Source organism: Phoenix dactylifera, chromosome 6 (assembly GCF_051530095.1).
Source record: "Phoenix dactylifera cultivar Ajwa chromosome 6, Ajwa_hap1_PhDact_Kaust_v1.1, whole genome shotgun sequence".
NCBI lineage: Eukaryota > Viridiplantae > Streptophyta > Magnoliopsida > Arecales > Arecaceae > Phoenix > Phoenix dactylifera.
In genome coordinates, this window is record NC_143195.1 from 34,597,650 (window position 1) to 34,620,199 (window position 22,550).

Sequence of the window (22,550 nt, forward strand, 5' to 3'; positions counted from 1 at the left end):
CTACAAAAGGATTTGCATGGAATTCCTTAATCAAATAAGAGTGCCGCATAGCAAGAGCAAATGCTCCTAGCTCTAATGCTCGTCTCTTTTCTTGCTTCATTGATTTAATCCAATAGGCTGGATCAAGGGGAATCCCTAGATTCCACCAAAAGCATAAGAAATTCTTTGATTGTGTATTGAAAAATAAATAGATATAAAATTTATATTTACATTATAGAAGAATTTCTACATCCACTGCTCACATTCTATGGAAGCTCAATCAATAGCCACTAAAGAGACAACAGAGCAGCACTGGATATGCATGAACACCACATTGTATTAGCGACCTATTTATTTAGAGTTCCTGTTCCTTGCAGCTTAAGGTATTTGAACAGCCCAGTAAGCGTCTATAGCAAGGAAAGAATCAACCATTGGTAAGCTTTCATGTACAAAGACTAAAATTGAGTAGCTCGGTACTTAAAAAAATAATGATACCATGCCCAAACTCTAGAAGCGAGAAGCCATCATCATGTCCTATTTTAAGAGATATCAAAGGGAAGTGCATAGAGAGAATGCTTCCCATCTTATGCCATCCATTTGCTAATATGAATCCATCATTCAATTTGGTTTTTCACTAAACTTCAACTTAAAATCATTTTTTTAACTTCTCTCAATCATCAGTTGCTATGTAACCATGGTAATTCATGCTATTAATCATGTATATCACACATGCTCAAAGCAAATTTGTCGTAACCTAGATTTTTTTTCTCCAGTTTTTATGTCAACATTTAAAAAACCTATACCAAATAACAAGTAGATTGTTATGTGCGACATATATAGTGCAACGGTATAGGTACTCTTTTAGATGTTTTAGGTTATTGAAACTTTTTTATTTTATTTTTTTTTTGGATGGGCAACTTCTGTTTAAGCCTTGTATATCGAATATAGACAATATCATTCTTCAAATTATCAAAAAATTATTTATCTATGGCAAACTTATCAGCGGATCATTACCTAAACTTTGAATTTCCATGTTTATCCATGCATGACTCATGATTTATTTGCCTAATTATATGTATATAGCCATGCTCAATTTTGTATAAATCAATATAAGATAATTCAATGATTTACATCTCATTTTTTTTATTGCTTTTATTGTAAATATGCTTTCATACATCTAAATAACACCTTTTGTTTTTATATATCAAGAGTTAAATTTGTAAATTTGCCACAACCCACCATGGTAAGGAATCCTTCCAACTTTTCTCCCTGAAATAACAAAAGGTTCATAAAATTCTCAAGCTTTATATCCACAGAAGTTATCATGCAACCTATTTATTATCTTGACTCCATACTGTACGACTTTCTTTCTTTCTGCCCAAGTGTAATTATTAGGAACGACTTGTTTGCTGGGAAAAAAGTAAGCAGCGTTAACCCGTCCTTTTCGGCCCGGAAGTGAACTCCAAGCCATTCAGATCCCCTCTCTGTCTTTTTGCCCTCCTCCTCCGACCCCCCGGTTTCCTCTTTCCATAACCCCGAGGTATTCGCCGAAGAACTCGTCCTTTTTTTCTTCCTTTTTGTCCAAAAAAAAAAAAAATCTCTCCTGCACGCAATCTTGGGCTTTTGGATTTCGCTGTCCCTCTACTTATTCTAATTTCCCATTAGTCTTCTTCATTTTTTCGCTTTGATGTAGCTTTTGGATTTGGTGGCTGCAACGATGGGTGGCGGTGGCCAGTTGATCTCTGTTTATCCTGAAGAACTCACTTTCGAGTGTAAGCTAATATTTTTTTCTCCAATTCTCCCTGCTCTATTCCTTATTTCCGTCTAAAAATTCGTTTTTTTGTCCTGAAATCGTGAAAAGATTCTTTTTTGATGTGTAGTTGAGCTGGACAGGCCTTCGTATTGCAATCTCAAGATTGTTAACAATACCGAACACCATGTCGCTTTTAAGGTGCAGAATGATACCTTAATTTCTCAAATTTATTTCTTGGATTCTCTCTTTAAAAAAAAAAACATAATCTGTGTTCCTTCTTGATGAAAGAGTCGTGATCTATCGTGTATATGTTTGTTTCGGGATATTTTGAATATGGTCGTGCTAAAACTTGGATTTTTCCCACATGAGTCCAATTCATGCTCAAAATTGGATTTCCCACATGGGTAGGTTAAAACGACGTCACCAAGGAAATACTTTGTCCGGCCAAACACAAGTGTGGTGCAACCTTGGGACTCATCTACCATAACAGGTGACTGCTTTCCCTGAATTTTGATGCATATCGTCCTTGTAATGCTGCATCTGATCAATGTCTATGGCTCACATATTATAAGTTTTTTGTTGGTATATATTTTTTTTAAAAAAATTGATTTGAGCTTGTAGTCACCCTCCAAGCGCAAAATGAGTACCCACCTGACATGCAATGCAAGGACAAATTTCTCCTCCAGAGCACCAAGGTGCCTCAGAGCACCGACATGGACGAGCTCCCTCCAGATACGGTGAGCTTCGATAGTCAATGGAGAAGTTTCTTGTTTTCTCCCAATTTTGTTCTTCTAAAAGTTAGTTTCTGTGTTCCATGCAGTTTAATAAAGATGGTGATAAGGTGATAGAGGAATTGAAGCTTAGGGTTGTTTACATGGCTCCATCACAATCTAGCCATGGGAACTCAGAAGAAGATTCAGGCCTTACTTCATCTAGAAGTTTGGAACAGTGTTCTGATAATCTCTCGGTGAGATGTTTTACTTAGCTTCATCCATGCTATAAACCAATCTATTACTTGTTCACTTTTTCCTGTCATGTTTGACTCTTCCTTTTCTTTTGTTTTTGGCTACTGATAATTTTATATCGCGAGTAACATGCGATTTTTTTTCTCTTAAATTGTAGATGCTTAAGAATTTGAGTATTGAAGAGGTGAGTGATGGTTTATCTTCCTGCCATGTTTTTGTTTGCTTTTAATTATCTAGAACTCTGTTCTTCTCAAAAAATTATGTGTAACTCTATCAAACAAGTCCACCTTGTTTTTTCTTACCTCCATCTTAAAGATGCTCTTGCATCCATATTGCATCATATATATCATTAAACAAGCAAGAAATTCTATTTTGTGTGAGACATGATTTTACTTTAACAATCAAGAAATCTTATTCATATGATGCAACATGAAATTATGTTAAAAGTTAAAACCGGATTTTGTTACTTCAGTTAACCACATCCATATATAGCTATATGGAATGTATGCCTTTAGTTATGCTGTGATGCGCAAGAATGGTCTAGGTTATTAAATTTTTATTCCTTATATCCTGATGTCTCTTAAAGTTGCAATTAGTTTCTTGAGATATTCTGACTGAATTCTTTGCATTTTCTCCAATCACTCTTATTATTGTTCGATAAATCCTCATTATATCAATAGCCATAAGTATAAGTCCATTTTTTCCCCCTGCAACCAAGATCTCACTTGCCACAAAGTTATACTTTATGAAAATTTATATGTATTTTGGTTTATTTCATGGTGACATGTAAAACTGCTTTATACATATTGACGGAATGTTAGAATTTGAAATGCAAATGTGTAGCACACCCATTTGGAAGTATCCATACTATATGAATCTAAAATCTTGTGTTTTTCATATTCCGTAATCCAGATTCTGATAGTCTGTTTGTTATAAACCATGACTTTTCAAATAGTGTGGTTATCTCAGTTTCTCTCTATTGGGCCTCCCTTTACTAGCAGAAGATATCTAAGTACTGCAAGCTATTTAGCCATCTCAACCATAATGAAGCTCTTTGTTAAAATCAAGGAGGATTACTTGAAGAAACTAGAGAGGAAGTTTTGAAGAACATTAATATTTTGCACATCTCATTATGAAAAATGAAACTTCTATATGTTGGTTGGCACAACTGTGCCATTTTATTGCTTTATATTGTGTTTTAGAAAAATAGAATATAGACTACATGGGAGAGGAGAAGGAAAGAGGGGGAAAGGTTTATTTAAATGGGAACTGCCAACATGGACCATATGCGGTTGCCCTAATCTGAAGACAACATAGCGAACTTGAATGAACATTTGTGGAAGGATCAGTCTCGGTTGAAGGTCTTGCTCTGAATTATATTAATTGGCAAAGAAATACATATACATCCCTCACCTCCATACGCTGGGTATGTCCTGCTAGTTGTGTTTATGATTATGGGTCTTTTTATACTCGAATTCAAATAAAATTCTTACATAGTATGTTTACTTTGAAAAATAGACTATTATTGAGTCTTCCTGGCTTGTAGTCTTTGAGATACTTATGTTGAATGGGACTTGGTGAGAGAATTGAGGAAGACATATAGGAATACTTTGATGATGTTGAGGGGAGAGGATTTGAAAGTACAATCTACTTTGGGTTAGTTGGAAAATGGAAATAGATGGACCAATGGAAAATATGGTTCATAGAGCTTTGCATTTTTCGGACAAAAACTCATTTCCTTTGTGTTTCTTCTACCTTTTTTCCTCTTCAATATGCAATATCCCCTTTTATAGGTTTCTTACAGCCAGTCAAAATGCATCATCTGATGACATGATTCTTCATGATGCTTAAGTACGAGGATTACATATTACCAAGCCGAGTTTGTCAAATTAATCCTCTTTCACTGTCTTGTTTTATCTTTGTTTAACTGGATTCTTACCTCCAATACATTCAATAGCGATTCTTCTTTTCCAGTGCCTTTTCTCTTGGAAAATATTTCTGTGAACAACTACTAAACAGGAAATATGTTTCACTATGGCTATATAAGATATAGTATGCATCATAAAAAGAACGTGTTCGGAGATCAATAAGATATCAATCGGAGTTGGAAATAATGCAACTAATTCACTACAATTCCTCAGGCTAAACCTTTACATGTGTTTGAGTGCTTATTCAGGCTTAGCTGAGTATGGCATGTCATATGTTATCCAACAAAGGTAATCAATTTTTTTCCTGAAATATTTCTTGTTGATGTTATAGTCAAACATTTAAATTTTTGGCATACGATTCATGTGCATTGATTGGTATTTTAAGCCAGGGTTCTCTTTTGCCCAAATTTTCCTTGGCCAGTAATTTGGTCCCAAATTCTAGAGGATTGGCATCAAACTCGCAGATAATTGTAAAAATCTACTGTGTCCTTCTATGGAGCCTTCTCAACCTTGTTCTCCATAGCCAACCTATTTGATAGGAAAGGGTTTGGATGGGCAAAGGTTGAGTTTGCTAACTCATACATAGATGCCCATTGCATTTGAAGTTCACATTGTAATAATTTCCATTGTAAATTTATGTTGAATAAAACAGCTGCTCATACGTGGTCATGTTTTTAATTTTCATATGCTGTTAGATTAAAAAAAAAACCTTCATGTTCATGTGTCTGATGTAGCTTTTCCAACTTGATCGTACATATGAGCAACCTCATTATAATGATCAGTTGTAGGCTGAGGCACATAAATAAGGTAATCTGGAATGAAAACCGGAAAGGATTTGTAGTTTGCAGTTCAATTACCTTAGTAGCTCAACAGGTAGGTAGGTAGATAGGTTGCTGTTGAACGTATACAAGTTATTCTTCTGAAAATCCCTATAGCATGGCATCCAAGTAATTCTTGATCTGCTTATGTCGCCCTCCAATCTGGCTAATGAGATTAATCTCAATGAATTCTGCTTTCAAATGCTAGAAAACCCTTTACCATCAGATGAAAAATTATTAGCCTGATTTCTGAGTTACTGTATTTCAGAATAACTCATGTTTTATGCGCAAGTTTTCTCATTTACTGGCCGATGTTATAGTCATACCTGCCCCTTAAGAGTCTTCAGTATTATGCACGATAGAATGAGACAGAATATCACTATGTCCATGTGAAGACTATTTCTTTCCCTAATTGTAGAACAAATATTATGATATGTAAGCAATTCAAGCATTATCTTATGCAAACAATAATTTCTGTTTTTGAGCGATACCAAGTATAGTTCGGCTTCTCCATTGTTTAACTGCTCAACAGGCATTGCAATACATGCAAGTCCTTTCCAGTTTGTAATGATTAGATTCACCTACTTATATTGAAGATTGCTGTGGATATCACATGCTTGATTTCCACTGAAAAGATTGATTGTTTAAGGTTGCACAATGCCCAATATGTCAAACTGGTACAGATGGCTTGAATCTTGAAATTCAAAAGGAAGTTGGTTTATTGCTGAAAGATCAATCTCTTAGTTGGACTGGGATCCTTATTCTCATTCCATTCTTTTCTGCACTGCATCATGGAGGCAATTAAGCAAAAATTTTCTCTGAGGAATGGTCAGTCATGGTATTATTTTAGTCCTTGATGCATAAAATAGGTTCAATATTGGGTATTCAGGTATCTCTAAGACAAGACTATGCAAGAAAAATAGAACGAAAAACCAAAAATACTGTATCTACATTTCTGAGAGCATCATGTTAGTCTGCATTCATGCTGTGTTGCAACTCGTGAGGTTATTGTGCCTATTTTATTTTATTATCAACTCAGTATAGAGCAGCACATCACAGCAACACTATTGAACTGATATCTAATAACTCTTGAGCATGATATATTCTGATTTGTACCATAGTATTGAGTGAGCTTGCTTTGCTAACACTGTTTTGCATGATGTGTTTTTCATTTTGTTCTCAGTTGACTTTTGCATATGCAGATCCAAACAGTTCACCATCTAAAGGATGAAAGAGATGCCATTCTTCAACAGAATCAACAATTACAACGTGAACTGGTGCGTGTTATTGCATTTTAGATCCTCAAACAGTCGAACTTGTTTCAAATGCTTAGTGCCTTGGGAATATATAGGCTTTAATACTGCTTTATGTTCCCCCTGTGTTTAGTTTGCTGCGTTATTAGTAACTAACTAACAGATGGTCCAAAATAAAACTTAGCATCATAGGGAGTATTGAAATGGGTAAAAAAAGAAGAAGCTGGGTTCCAAGAGAGCTCGGCTGGAGTTGTGAGAGAAAGTATATTAACATGTACAAGAAGTGGTTAGGCAAGATTCATATATCTATCCCTAAATAGATGGTATAAATCTTGCTGTTTATGGTTTTATTAACGACTTAAAGAGTCTTATGATGTGACATTCTAAAACTAAAAAAAAAAACGTTCATTGCCTCCATTGTTGACAAAACAAATAACAGTAAATTGTCACTGTTTAGTCCTTTTGTCAACAATTAATCTTGTGGGTGAGCCTTGGCCCCAGATTTGCCTTTGGGTTAAACAAGGCTTGTCTATCTGTTTCTTATATCTTGTAAACGTGTACCGTTTTTCTTCAACACTTAAAAAAAAAAAAAAAAACTATTATTGGGTCATTGAGGCTTATCCAAATGTGGTGAAAAATTAAATATTTCTAATTCATGACTGATTTTATTCTAAAGCTCTTCTACGACATTATACCGACATTTGAACTTGTTCTTTTCCTGGTTCCAAGACTGTGCCCTGATGGATTAATGAAGACAACCCAGCACGAACCTTGTTCTCTGGTGGGCATACACTTTATGCTTCATGAATGAGGCAGTGTGCTTTAAAAATGTTACTGCATGTGGACTTTCTGAGCTTGTTTTTTCCCATATATAGATTTGCCCCTATATAAACATCACTGGTAAAAGAACAGGAGGATAAGAGGGAAAAAAAAAGAATGGGTCTTTTAGTCAAGATGTTGCAAATATGCTTTCCTGATGCTGCAGATTCCTCAATGAAAGCAGCATATTTCCTGAATAAGAAATCCCAAGGAATAGTAATCCTTTCTTACAACAATTATGCAACAATTTTGTTACATGCTCCACATGCTTTTTGACGAAGTTATATGAAAATTATTTCAGGACGTTCTGAAAAGGCGTAGAAACCGTAAAAGGGATGCAGGCTTTTCGTTGACTTTTACTGCATTTGCTGGGCTGGTGGGTTTGATGGTTGGCTTCATATTAAATCTCATGTTTTCTTCACCACCTACTGCGTAAACTTACAGGTTGTGAGCTTGAAAATTTATAAACCCTGTAATGCTTGAAAAGGGAGTGATACTATTTCACTTTTCTTCGTAAACCACACTTTGTGGTCCGTTTCTCTCCATTAGTTGGCCTAGAAAGAAGTTTGGTTGCAAGTGATCTGGTCGATGTGGCTTTGTCATCATTGTCTCTTCCATTATCCTTTTTAGTTTAATGACTCGCAACATGTATTCTTTTGTTATTTGCCTTGTAATTATGCTCAAAATGACTTTATTATTGTATAGCTTATGCCATGGTTATTCAGTCTTTTCTTCTTTGTCTTTCTGTTGTTTCTTTGTATGCATATTACAATTTGTTGCGAGTATTTGTTTTGTTGATTGTTTGAAAGACAAAAATGACTGCTGTGTAAGATAATTCTTTTACCTTTTGTGTGATATATTTGCTTGCATAGCAAATTCGTTAACATTTTCTTTTTCTTATTATAGGATAAGAATACATTACAGACCAATAAGTGGGTGGGTTATGGAGTTCTTGAACCGCATCTTGGTAAAAGTTAAGTAGATTGGTTGACCAATATTGAAACTAATGTTCGCTATCTTGGTACCAGATCACATATCAGTAGCATCTTATTATAATATCGGTATGCGGTATAGTACAAGACAGCAAGACGTGTTGAGTGTCGGTACAATATGAGACTACATATTGTTTGATGTCCGTCTTGGTATTGTATGGTACCGATCATGGTAAATCTTGATTGGAATTAAATAAAGCATAGAGCGGTATATGAAATTTCGTTATTAGCATTGATCTAAAATTAGAACGTGCAAGTTGTCTCCATACTTTTGTCATAAATATTAGCACTTCACAACGCGCGGGGTACAATTTTTATCTTTTTTCAATTATTTTTGAAATATAATATAAAAATATAAAAAATTATAGTAAATAAAAATTTTAATAGTTAATTTTTTTGCACATTAATCAATAAATTGTAACAACAGACGAGTAGAAATGCTCATCATTAATGTGAGCATCCAAAAATTTTGTAGTGATGTCTTGTTGAAAAAACTCTCAGTGATTGTAACTAATAGGAGGCTTCCATAGCAAAATTTTATTACACAATAAGAACTTGATGGTCAAGCATATTAATATAAGTATCATTAATATATGTTATATATTAAGCAATAAATTTAAACGATAAATGAGCGCGCTAATACTAATATCATTAATACCAGTGTTCACATAGCTTCCTTTTTAGATATAAGCTGGCATGCAACCCATCATGTGTAAGATATAGTTTTTACACACTTACCCGATGTAAACGTATTCTTATATCCCGTATCTCTCTAGGCAAAAATTAGCTAGGGCTCACTAAGCAACATTCATATATGTTCTCGAATTGTGCTCACGTGACTCGATCCCTGCTTTGCTAGAGAATTAGAATGCTCAGGTCCCTGTCTTCACTCGACCACTCATTTCCATCTCCCATAAAAAAATTTATGCTGCTGTACAATGCATCAGGTGCTTCGCTGAAATGTCAACTCCTCGGACCACTCTTCACACAACCTCCAACTCCCAGGACTCATAAACTGTCCTATGTTAATGTACAATCCACAGTTAGATCATTTTCTTACATAACACGAAAACAAACAAAAAACAAGATGTCTATTTTTTGGTATCCACACAAAAAGTGATATAAATACCAATGACAAAAAGCAATCTATGTTAGCTATTATGGTCTTTATAACCTGTTTGGAGAATATACCACAACAAAATTCGAACCTATCAATAACAATTGGTACCCATCATTAATACAATATCTATATGGCTTCAAGATCTCTTTTTGGAGGATATACCACAATGAAATTCCAAACCAAATAGATCAATTCATGCCCACCATTAATATAATATGAAATATATATATAGTAAATAATAGAACAATTAATAGAACAGATGCCACTGTTTTCTATAGACCACCACCATGGAAAGATAACCATGCAATAGCACATGAAAGATAGACTGAGGCCCCAACATACACATATACATCATCCGCACTAAAATTAGCATACCCTGTACTGTGAACCGTACAAATTCTTGTACAACTAAGCAAACTGTCCGTAGCTCAAAGGCCATTCAGTGTAACCTCCATAGGGTACAAGGTTCCGTTGCAGAAAGATGCAGGGTCCTCGCAACAAATAACTTTCATACTGCAACCCGTAAGCACAAGCTTTTATGGCACCGTGCTCATCAATTCAAATAATAGGAAAGGTCTAACAACTTCATAGGAACCAGACAAGGCCATTGCTGTGCCGGTAGAATTACTAATTCTGCTTGGGTCGGAAGTCAGCCCTTATGCAAGCAAAACAATAATCCACGAAAATGGCCATTTACAAATCCAGCGTGTATGGGGACCTTCCATCATCATGGTTTTATAACATTTTCTTCTTTTTTTGGTGTCTCACTTGACATTTATCATACACATGAATACAGACAACCAGAAGATACTCGAAGAGCTTGATTTTCTTCTAAAAAAGGGTCAAAAAAGGATTTTAAAAAAAGAAGAAGAAAATAAAAGAAAGTTACCCATGAAGTGGATTCGTCCACCTTCTCTTAACCTCAGATTTCCACCTGACCTCCTTGAGCTTGCCATCCATCCCATAATCTCTCTCCATCGCAAGGTTGATCCCTTCATCTGAGTACCACCCAACACCTATACAAAGGATGCCCTCTTTGTTCACATCAACATACCCAGTGACACCACCTGGAAGCCAAAGGACAGTTACATCCTGCATGTCGAGCATCTCTTCCTCGCCGAAGCAAACAGAGCTATCTGGCAAGCTCCTCTTCTTCATGGTCTCTGTGCACAAATACACGTAAGGCAGCCCACTTTCTTCAGCTACTGATTCTTCGTTATAAATTGGTGTGGCACTCACTTCGAATACCTTCCAAGAACCTGTCAGTTCTGATGGTTGGGTTCGTTTTCTTTGCGAGACAGGTTTCAAGTCGAACTGCACATCGCTGTACCAAAAAACAATGAGATTGCCATCATAACGAATCCCTCTTGTACCATTACATCAATATTCAAACAAAATCCAAAAGTGTAAGCAAATTTCTATACTACTCCTACCTGTTGTCTTGTGACCGATTTTTGTGACAACATGGTGGAAGAAAATAAATTAAATCTTTGACAAGGCAAACTAGAGATATTCTTCAGATATTCTTTCTCAACACATTATGAGATGATATCAATTAATCATATCTCTAATTAGAATAAATCATCGATGCAACTATGGATAGAATAAATGAGCATTAGGTCATGAATTTTTAGTGCCACTGGAAAGAAAGATATATAGCATGTCAATGAAATAATTTTATTCATCAAGGTCTGAGCCTGCTTGTAAAGTCTCTTGCTGGTTATAGAGATCTCAGCTTGAATCCTGCCTGCATTTTTTTTTTCTTGATGGTAGTGGGGTGGTTGGGGTTGCCAGAGGGTATTAGGGAGCTACCTCCTCTTGTGTAGGCCATTGTGTATGAGACTCTTTCCAACCCTCCAAAAAAAGGTATTTTATCACGAGTCATCAGCTAAGTAATATGAACTGAGTATCTTATGGAGAGTATGAAGGCATTTAAAAAAGGACATCAATCATATTGTTACGGAAATTTTTCTGTCAGAGATATAAAAAGAGATTGGTACAACTTTAAAAATGGAAGCAAGGCTTTGAAAGGATGCATGCATTCATCATTGGATAACAGAATTCAAATCTCAATGATGAGTTACTTTAGTGCAGCTAAATTGATACAGCCAAGTTATTAATAACCATCAAACAGAATAGTGAGACAGCAAAATTAACAGCCATTTAGCATCCATAAGATTTTTCGTGAGATGATGTTTAGAACCCATTCATGGCAGTACATGCAGCCTTAGGAAGTTGGATGTCTATTAGAAGATTCAATAGATATCCAATTATGTAATTTATATGCTGACTCCAAGGACACTAACTTGTAAATTCAGTTCCAGATTGTGGATTTCTCATACTAGCAATTACTCTTTCCTTTTAAATTCTTGATGTATGCTGCGGAGGCATCAATAATCATAACATGCAAAAGCCAATGCTTTTGACAAGTCTCTTATTTTCCAGTAGGGATAGTTCGGAATTTCATAATAAGGTGGTTATCCCATCAAAAGTGCAGAACAAGGCTATCTATAAGTGTTAATAATTCCCATTAACTAGAAGAATTGTATAATGTGAGATTCAACGAGTTAAGCAAAAGCATTCCTCCTCAAGGTTTTGTGCATATTCAAGAACACATTTAAAATTTTACATAAACATGCCCTCATGTTTTCGGCTTGTACGATATAAAATACATCTGGTGATGGTCATGGTATCCCTCTTCAGTTAAAACCACGAAAGCACAAGATTTAAATTCTTATTTAACAGGTAGAAGAAATATTTTAGTTTACAGCTTACTACATAATTATCATTATCTTTTTTTTGCTATTTTCTTAACTGATTCCATACTAGCAAATGAGCAATATGAAAGGGTGGGAGCGTAGAGTTAATAATCTTATATGTTGGATGTTGGACTGGCCTAGTTTGGGAAAACAGTCATATAATGATAAGGATGGTAGATTGCTATTTCCAGAATACAGTAAAGGATTGTGATTAAAAAAGTATAAACTTACTTCCCATCATTGAGATTAACTGGGCTGACCCACTGTTCTTCATAAACAGCAACCCTTATTATTTGTGTATTGGATCCCCCTTCACTGAATTCAATAGTGTGCACAATACGCAGTCTCTTGTGGCATCCTTTCACTAAACACTGAGCAATAAAAACATGCAAGACACTTGATATTGATCCATTGTACAATGATTGATTCAGAAGAAGAATAATCATTCATATTAGATATTGGGAAACGAAAAAGAATCTTGAAATAACAATATAGAAGGTTTAAGAGAATAGCAATCAACAATAACATATAAGCTTTGATACTGTTCTGGTAATAAGTCAAAAAGACAAGCCACCAAAGTTTCTAGATGGGCACTAATGAGTCTTTAAGGTTAACTTTATTACGGTGATAAGATCCAAGGAAAATTCCATACGAGGGAGAGAGATACGTAGACAAGGAATGGGTGAACATATTGATTTATTTGTAGACATCAAATCTGACAGCCACAAGGTTCCCTAAATTCCATCCATCCACCCACCATGAGTCATCAAACCAGCAAGACACTTCTACAGGTGTGATATAATACCTGACTGGATGGGATTACTTCATAAGGTTATTATGGCCTACAGATCTGGGGTTCACATAGAACATCTATGTGTGCATTCTGAAGACAGCATTGTCAAGAAGTGAGAGGAAGAGTATATTAAGCTTCTAAATCACATAACATTACATCACTATAACCAACAAACCTTGTCCCAACATTGCCACTTGTTCCTATTAAAAGCTAAATCCTCTGAGGAACAAGCTAAAATATGCATAAGGTTTCATAATGCTAAATTCATTTTATCCCTCCTTTTGCCATACACTACTGTCATCACTATAACCACCAGATCTACTCATGTCGTCTATCAACAATGTCATCTACTAATAACAACCATTGACACTGCACTAGCATGGTTATCTATTTATTTATTTTGAGTTCAAAAGTCATACTATTGTCCAACTGGGTGAATGGTTGTGCAATGAAAAAACATAAAATCTTTAAAATTATGGGTCTGGAAATTCCTAATTTGAGTTCCACCAATCAACTTAATTATTTTAGCTTCGAATTTTCTCCTTTGACCAGTAAAACATGTAAAAAAATCTCAATAGTGTGAAATTTTAAATCAAGAGAAATAGTATAATAATGCTTGTCCAAACATAGCCTAAGTAAACATTAGTTATTAGTTTATAATAAATGTATAGTCAGATAGGTTGAGTTAGTCACTAGTTACACCACAAATGGAAACCACCACATGTTACTTCTCATCCTTGGCATGGCTACCTCCAAGGCTTCAACAACACACACTAGAAAAGTTCTTTTTTTTTTCAGAAATAACATAACCTAGAATAAATGTAACTCATTTGCATATCATTATATCATATATTGTCTTGAAAGTTATCAAATATATGTTCTATCTTTTAAGTTTCATGGAATGTAGTTTTAGTAAAATTTGAAATAGAGATAAAGATGGAGTCTAAATTAAGGATCACAGAGTTACTAATCGTTTTTGATATTTAAGATTGATTATTCATAAGGAAGGAGCGATCAAATAGGATGTTCCATAGGACTAAAATAGGTTGGACAAAATGGAAAAGTGCAACTAGGATATTTATGAAACTATAGGATACTTGGCAGTTTGAAGCAAAAATTTTATATAACAGCCATATGACTAGGTATATTCTATAGTACAAATTGTTGAGCAGCTAGAAAACAACATATACACAAGATGAGTGTGGTCAAAATGAGAATGTTGAAATGCATGTGTGGTGATACAAGAAAAGATGGAATAAGAAATGAAATCATTTGTAAAAGGTGGAGGTAGCATCAATTGACGACAAATCGAGGGAAGAACGATTTAAATTGGACATGTATAATATAAGCCAAGAAATGTACCAGTATGAAGGAACGATTTGATACATGTAGAAGTAACGAAGAAGGGTAGAAGTAGACTGAAAATCATGTGGGATGAAGGAGCAAGGAATGTCTCGGTATCTCAAAATATATTAGAAAGTAATACCCTAAATTGACCAAAATGGAGGAAAAGGAGTATGCGGCCAACCCCAACTAGTTTGGGATTAAGGACTGAGTTGAGTTGTATTTTCTATTTTAAGTTGACAATTATCATGTTTATGTTCTTATAATCTCCATGCTTTCCCTCCTAGCATACATCACCTACCACCAGCACCGTAATGACCGAGTCTTCTTATATCATCAATTAACATTATCATCTACAAACAACAACAACAACTGATCTTTTCCAAATATCAGCAGTTAGGTTTATCTATGGCAAGCATAGAATGAAGGAGGAAAAAGCCAGATGTTAGTATAGGCACTCCGAAAATGGAAAGTCATCAATATTGCTGCAAATACTTCTCATTCTTATTACTGCTCCCTTCTAGGCTCCTTATATTCCAAATCACATGTTCACTATCCTATATCATATACTTCTTTAAGTCAGCAAATCATCATGTGTATATTCTTTTCTTGCCTCTTATGATTTCTATTGTTTGCCTAAGCAAGGAGAACCTTGATTTCAACAATTCTAGCATAAAGTCAAACTGATTCACAGAGATAAGTGCCATTTCTATTCATGTTTGCTCCATCATCCTCCCATAAAAAAATTTATAATGCGGTTGATGTGTTATGTTAACCTACACTAGGTTTGGTCTCAAATCTAAGCACAATATTTTCCAATTATTTGGCAATTTTTACAGTGCCATGACCCCAGTAAACAATCAGGCTTATAAAATTCCTTTACAAGAACTATCTGCCAATCTCACTAATCAAGCTAATTAACCACCAAATAATTCATAAACCATATAAGTTCAGGTGGTATTTCAGGCATAACTAGAAAGCAATTGTTCTTTATAAATTAATGCAAAAGAGAATGGTGGAAGTGATAAGTGTTAATCATCAAATTCACATAAACCTGTGTTTGATGACAGATAAAACTTTCAAAAGCAGACTCTCACACTAAATTAAATAATTATATATTGCTGTACACTCTGAGGATATTTGAAGGTAACTGATTCAAATTCATAGATCAGATGCAGACAGTAAGTTTAGTGAACAAGCATCTACTAAGTCAATATTGCACATCTGGAAAGACATGCATCCATTCCTTTTATCTATCAATTTATGCATTCGCTCATTTTATCTACCTATCCATCTCTTCTGACCCTATCCTGTCCAACCAACCCCTCCCCCAGAGAAAGAAACAAAGAAAAGAAAAGGAAGAAAAAAACTCCAGTTCCCCCCAACCCTTCTCCAACAAAACACAACTCAACCACCAAAAGCAGCAGTTAAGCCTGAATTTAGGATTTAGCACCCCATGATTCAGCAAACTTGACTAAAAACAAGAAGGTGATCCACGTGTATATGCAATTGCAAAACATGTGGACAGACCAATATGAATGAACTTTCTTAAAATTTATTTCACTAAACAGCTAACCCCAACAATAAATCTGCAGCACATCACATGCATTTATATTGACAACTGGTTGGCCCAAGTGTGCATCGATGTCTGCGACAACAACTGAATACTTACAGCATCAGTGAGAAATTTCACAATGCATGCCCACAAAATTAAGAGATATTCAACATAAAATATTATCCCTGAGAGGGTAAGAAATTAAAAAACTAAGGGTCACTGGGTCAGATCATAGAACATTTCTAAACAAACAAAAATTACTTTAATAATGTGAGCAAGATAAGGGTAGCAATGGAACTTACCTGTTCAAACTTAAAAGTTGGAGAAACATAGTACTTAGATTCATCATATTCTCCAACTGGTATCTCCACTGGACCTCTAGAATAAGATCCATCCTGCAAGATGACAAAAAAAGTAAATGACAATAAAATGATGTGCGGTAAACCAACAAAAATACGTAGAAAATAAGGAAATAGCCAAAACCATAATAAGATAAAATTTCTATAGAATTAGAATAAGTACACATCATGGAAGGCACATAATTCAAAAAACCATGGTGACATCTTCTAGGACTAGAACTTACATAATATTACACAAGAAAAATATCAGTACAAAACAATACAGAATTGTCTATAACTAAGAACAAATATTGGTGAAATAGAATGGTGAGAAGATGTCCTCAAACATGCACAGTCCCACATCCTAGCCTTGGTCAAGACCCAAACTCTTCCAAAATCATCTTCTATTATTTCATTTCATCTTCAAAAATCTTTTTGTGTCTTAACTCCTTGATCCTAGAAAGAACAGAAGGGAGAACCCACGGCTCTAGATCATCTTCAAGCTAATCAATTATTCTTTTCCAAAGTAACAAAGATTGTTTTCAACGACCAGTAAAGGAGTGCCAAAAATCACACATTCTCACACAAATGAAATGTGAATATCTACAGTGATTGAGAAAATGAGGCATCTCTTCTCCACACTTGCAATGGTTGAAGTACCAATATGTAAACAGTAAAGTATATACTGATATGGCATGTTACCATACTAAAACATGGTATGCCTCATGGTGCAAACACCTTAGAAACCAGGTAATGTACCATGTGTTGGTGCGAACTGGCACCGAGTGGTATACCTGTACATTATCAGCACAATATGTACTCCCTTTCACTCTCTCCCCCCATTCCCCAAATCGAACATTCAGTCCCTTCCCGCTTTGCCTCATCTTGCAATGATCAACCCCAGTCCCCCTCTGTACATTTTCTTATCCTTTTGTGAACATTTAACCTTCCTGCATCTCATCTTCATATCAGTTTTCTTGCTTTCTCCGCATATACATTGCACCTGACAATAGACTTGCGTATGCATCTACATGTGAGTGTATTTTGCATGGATGTGTCCTCCTAGCTTTTTTTTTTGGAGATGAAGTGTGAAAACGTCAGGAACACTTCCAAAGTTGGCTCTCATATCAGCATAATCCTAAGTCCCCTAGATCAACAATCTAATTATTGGTCCAAATAAGACCATGCTAAATAATATGAATCTGCCACATGGTCACTTACCACCATAACATATATGTTATGCATCAACGCATAATGGTCTATATTTAGCATATTGCAGCAATACACTATGATATAAGTCAGTAGCCTGTTAGCTAAACTTGTCATGAATTATCTATTTCCCAATTAGCAATAACAAAATAAGTATTAGTTAGTTCTGCTTTAAAGATGCTATCCATTTGTTTGAAATTTTTAATCCTAAATCATGTTTGATTATGTCAGCTTGTGGGTCAGGTTGCTTCATAGTTCATACAATGTAATACTAGTGTCAAAATTGAATTCATGGGTAACATGTTTAAATGAGACCTAGGAGTAGGACACTACATATGTTTGTTCAAATTTGTCATGGTCAAAACATGTATAGTTCTCATAAAAAAGCAATACAAGCAGTCACGTCAACAAACACCCTTTCCCTTATAAATGTAACATAATGTGCATTCATCTATGTTTGATACTGTTGCATATGTTCCCATGCACATGCATGCTGAGTGTCTTCATTGTACAACATGGTAAAATGTGTATACCTTGCTTACCCCTGGCTATCATGGTCATGATACACAATACTTTGATACTTTTCTTAAATTAGGGAAAACACAATAAGATCACCTCAAGTTTACCTCTTTGACATCACGACACCCCCTATCTTTAAAATGTCTCAAAGTGGTCCTCCAAATTACTTTTTCATTGCAATCTATCCCTTCAGTCCATCTCCCTTGTAGGTCACCTACAAATGACCAAAATGCCCCTACTAATATAAAAATAGGAGTAATCAAACAGTTTCCCAAAGTTCTTGTATCACCTTTGCAACAACACCGGCCGGTCTGATATGATGTTGCCATGTCCATCCACCACAAACTCCGCCTACCTCGGCTGCACTGCACACGCACATGTACTCTAAGCTTGAACTCTCCCCCACTCCATCATCATGCTCCACTTGTCCCTCTACCCTAACCAAGGTTTGCTTAGCTATGCCGAACTGGACCCGTTGGTTATCGGCATGGTTCGTTTTCTCAATTCGAAACAGAGAGAGATGGAGAAAGAGAGAGAATGAGAGAGAAGGAGAGGTCAAGGGAGGCAAGGAAGTTGCAGCAGGTGCAGTAGCAGGTGAGGATGCTGGTGTAGGTGATCACATTAGGGGCCATTCCCACCAAGGCATTTTGCCAAGCACTTGAAGGGCACTATCAATATTACCAAGCTTGATGAGGATGCTGGAGGAGTAGACACAGAGGACAATGCCAAAGTAGAAGTGACAGCAAAGAAAGAGGGCTAAAGCGAGAGGAAGCGGCAATTCTAGATCATAGAGCTAACGAGGGCATTGAATGAGTGGATGGAGGTGGGGACATGAAAGAGGGGATGGAAAGGAAGGTGTGAAGGACAGTGAGGGAGTAGACACAAACGAGGGTGATGAAAGCACCCTTGCCACGAGCACAAGAGAGGGGGATGACAGCAAGGACGGGGTAGGAGGAGGTGGAAGGCACGGGCAAGGGTGAGGTTGACAAGGGCATGGTAGGTGAGGTAGGAGGGGGAGAAGTTGGGGTGAAGAGGGCAATGAAGCATCAAGAGATGGAGGAAGGGGCCAAGGGCAAACTGGAGGGGTAACAGTGTAGTAGGCGAGGCCGACGACAAGGTCGATGGCAAGATCAACAGCGACTGAAGGAATAAGTGTAGTAGGCGAGGTCGACAACAAGGTCAACGGCAAGATCACAGTGACTGATGGAATAAGAGATTCAAGCATTGTTTCCTACTTCCCATTCTCCACTTTTACTGCACCAAGGATATTTTCAGAAATTTTTTTAAAAAAAATTCGGGACTCACGTGATGGTCACCTGACTATTTTACTGAAGCTGGTTAACAGAGATTAATGGAAGGAATAGATTGCAACAAAAAGGTTAGACTTTTTTCATGATAGCAAGACATAATGTCAGAAAGGTAAACTTACAAGGGTCTTACTGCATATTACCCTTTAGATTTATGACTTAAGGTGAAAGGTTGGCACATGGCTATCTTCTTGCTATCATGTGACCTCTCAGAAATCTTACAAAAACCTTGATAATAACACCATACCGACCCTCGTTGCTGGCAACCCCCAAGAATTAGTGTCTTCTTCCGACAACCTTATTGAGCAAATCAACTGATTTCTTCAACCACATGTTGTGAAAAGCTAAAGATCCTAAAAGCAAATTTTAACTGCACCAACAATTGGGTGGCCAACCTATGTGACATGCTCATCCAGAAGCCTACAGCAATAATTCTATGCTCATCTATAAATTTCTGCTTCCGAGTTATTCCGAACAACTATCTCAAAATCAACTCCAAAATGTTCATGTTAATAGCCTTCTTATTGCTCAATGGTTTAACTCACACAACATAATTGGCTATATTCATCTAATATAGCCTCTTGTCATGTGTTGAAGTTTGAAGCCCAGCAACCATCAACTTTGATAACTAGTTCCAGCCCAATAAATACTCTTACTAATATTGATTTACTTAGTCAATGTATTTTATTCCACCTATGACTCATGCAATAAAGGATAAAAAATCTGCAACAATAAATAAGTGTTAAAAAGCAAATACCTTGGTAGACGATGAGCATTAAGCATGAAAATCTAGGAAGCAAAATTGAAACAGTTACAAATTTATTGTGCTTATCACATTCCTAGAAATTGGTATCAGTATCATAATTCATGATTCCAAATCATTGCAAAGCAGAAAAGTTAGACAATGAAAATCCGTATTCACTGGTAGGTAACATAGTAAAATATCTAGCCAGTGACAGTCATCAAATGTTTAAAACGATATGGACAATTATTTAAGACATTTTAAAAGAGTAAGAGAGCAAATCCTACCTCAAAGAATACAAGACCTGGCTCCATGACCATTACATCTTCTTCCAACAGTTCACACTTATCAAAGTTGAAGGACTCATAACTCGGAAAATCATAAGTAGCAGGGACAGAGTGTCTGTCTCTTTCATGATCTCTTTCAGCTCCTATGACATGTTGGTGTGTTTCTCCGAGAGGGTTCAAAGGCACCCAATTCGACTTTCTTACGATCTGAGAACAAGGGCCCTCAAGCGGAACCTTCTCGATGCGGGAAAGAGTATAGGCGTCATAAAGACTTTCATTTTGAAGTCCTATTCCAATCGGCTCAATCTCAGCAGTGAATGGTGAAAACACTGCTCCAACACCTTTCCATATGCCACTGACACTACTGGCAAACGTATCCCATGCTGGTTTAATAACAGGTTCCTTTAGAGAGACGAGGGAAAAGAAGACATCAGAATTCACATAAATCATATGAAAGGCGGCGCAAAAACCCATAATTCATAATTGAGCAGATATCAAAATTTGGATATCTGCATTTAGCTATCAGAAACAAACAAATGGCTAGTTATTAGTTACATCACAGAGCAAAAAATAAAAAAAGCACGTCAGAATACAGCAAGTCAAAAGGGAATCAAAACAGATAAGCTAATATTCATTGAGCAAATCAAGAATTAGAAATCAAACTCGAAGCAATTTTTTTTTCTTTTTTTTTTCCTTTGAAAGTGAAACTTGAAGCAAATGGAAAAGGTACAACCACAGAACAAGCAAAAAATAATAAAAAAAAACAAATAAAACCCGAAGCTACATCAATTCAAAAGGCGATTCAAAATTCCCAGGATTCAATCTTCTTGATATTCCAATTGCGATTATGCAATGTTTTGAATGGGATAAAGAGCTGCAGTACCTGAGTCTGGAGAACGGTCTCGATCTCTATCAGCATGGCGCCGGAGACCAAAACCCTAGAATCGCGTCCCCTCTTCCCAGCGGACCTCACCCTCCTTGCCTTCCTCCTCCTCCTCCTGAGCGCCCCCGCCTTCTCCTCCGCGGCGGCCCTCGCTGCGAGCTCGTTGTCGACGCTCCACACATTCTCCTTCTTCTTCGCCTTGACCACATCCGCTCTCCCCCTCCGCGGGCGCTGCCGGCCATCGGAGGGACCGCAGGAGACGCTGAGAGCAGTGGAAACCCTAGCTGGCGGGAGGAGAGGGGGAGGGTGGAGAGGAGGGCGGAGGCGGAACCGTAGAAAGGAGCGGGGGAGGCTGAGGTTACCGCAGGCGTCGACGCAGTGGAGCTGCATGCTGAGGCGAGAGGAAGAAATAGAAGGGAGCAAGCGCTTGCTGTTTAGGAAGAAATAGAGGACGCTCGAAGTCTTTTTTTTTCCTCACATTTTACTTTAGAAGGGTTTAGCCCGTCTATTCGAATGAGAACATGCCCACGTATCTTGTTCAAAATTAATATAAGTTGTTTGATTTATCGTAAAATATAAATATTTACCCGTTTCTAAGTTTAAGATTCCATATCAACACGCCAGGAAAAGCAACAAAATATTTCTCCAGTTATTGAAACTAGAGACTCCAATTAGTTTGCAGTCTTTGTATCAAATGTGTTGAGCAAAACTGATAAAATATCTTTATATTAATATACATATCTTTTCTTTTCGGGATGTATAATTGTTTATGGAGGCCGTGGAATTTTTGAAGTTATTACATGGAGCATCCTTTTTTGATTTTTTGGTAACCATTACATGGATCATCAATGTTGCTGAGTTAAGACCCATGTTTCAATTATCTATAACATCCATACCAAATTTATTATTCCGAAATAGATGGTATCAACCTCCAAGAGTTATCTACTATGGAGGTATATCTAGTCCTTTATACTATTCAAACGATCCCTTGCGGTGCATGATTACTTTTCTTCGAATGATTTTCCTTTTTTACACTATTTTATTATAAAGCTATACTATATATGTCTGACATGGCACATTATTTTGGTATCAGATCTTGTATCGATATCATTTTGTAACCATGTCAGTATGGCCGGTACAAAACATAGGTTAGCAACAATATTTAAGTATTCATATTTAGCATATTT

General features: G+C 36.4%; 2 protein-coding genes across 5 annotated transcripts; one reads left to right on the plus strand and one right to left on the minus strand.

The window, feature by feature from the left end:
• Nucleotides 1–1,394: 1,394 nt before the first annotated feature.
• LOC103704718 (vesicle-associated protein 2-1-like) lies at nt 1,395–8,256 on the plus strand. 3 transcript variants are annotated; one of them, XM_039126500.3, is made up of 9 exons: nt 1,395–1,519; nt 1,673–1,751; nt 1,860–1,930; nt 2,141–2,222; nt 2,354–2,469; nt 2,553–2,699; nt 2,855–2,881; nt 6,646–6,720; nt 7,817–8,256. In XM_039126500.3, exons 2-9 carry the CDS (start codon nt 1,697–1,699, stop codon nt 7,949–7,951), a joined length of 708 nt encoding a protein of 235 aa, XP_038982428.2. In that variant the 5' UTR covers nt 1,395–1,519; nt 1,673–1,696; the 3' UTR covers nt 7,952–8,256. The 3 variants fall into 3 exon arrangements, with proteins under 3 accessions (XP_038982428.2, XP_038982431.2, XP_038982429.2); XM_039126501.3 differs by having other exon boundaries at nt 1,408–1,519; nt 1,645–1,751; XM_039126503.3 differs by lacking the exon at nt 2,855–2,881.
• A 1,093-nt stretch (nt 8,257–9,349) lies between these two features.
• On the minus strand, nt 9,350–21,826 carry LOC103704600 (dihydroorotate dehydrogenase (DUF3598)). Of its 2 annotated transcripts, none has more exons than XM_008787952.6 (6): nt 21,364–21,826; nt 20,481–20,882; nt 16,381–16,473; nt 12,618–12,757; nt 10,517–10,951; nt 9,350–9,527 (listed from the first exon to the last, which is right to left on the minus strand). In XM_008787952.6, the coding sequence occupies exons 1-6, from the start codon at nt 21,751–21,753 to the stop codon at nt 9,491–9,493; spliced, it is 1,497 nt and encodes a 498-aa protein (XP_008786174.4). In that variant the 5' UTR covers nt 21,754–21,826; the 3' UTR covers nt 9,350–9,490. The 2 variants fall into 2 exon arrangements, with proteins under 2 accessions (XP_008786174.4, XP_088579995.2); XM_088723869.2 differs by having other exon boundaries at nt 9,382–9,522.
• Nucleotides 21,827–22,550: the final 724 nt, after the last annotated feature.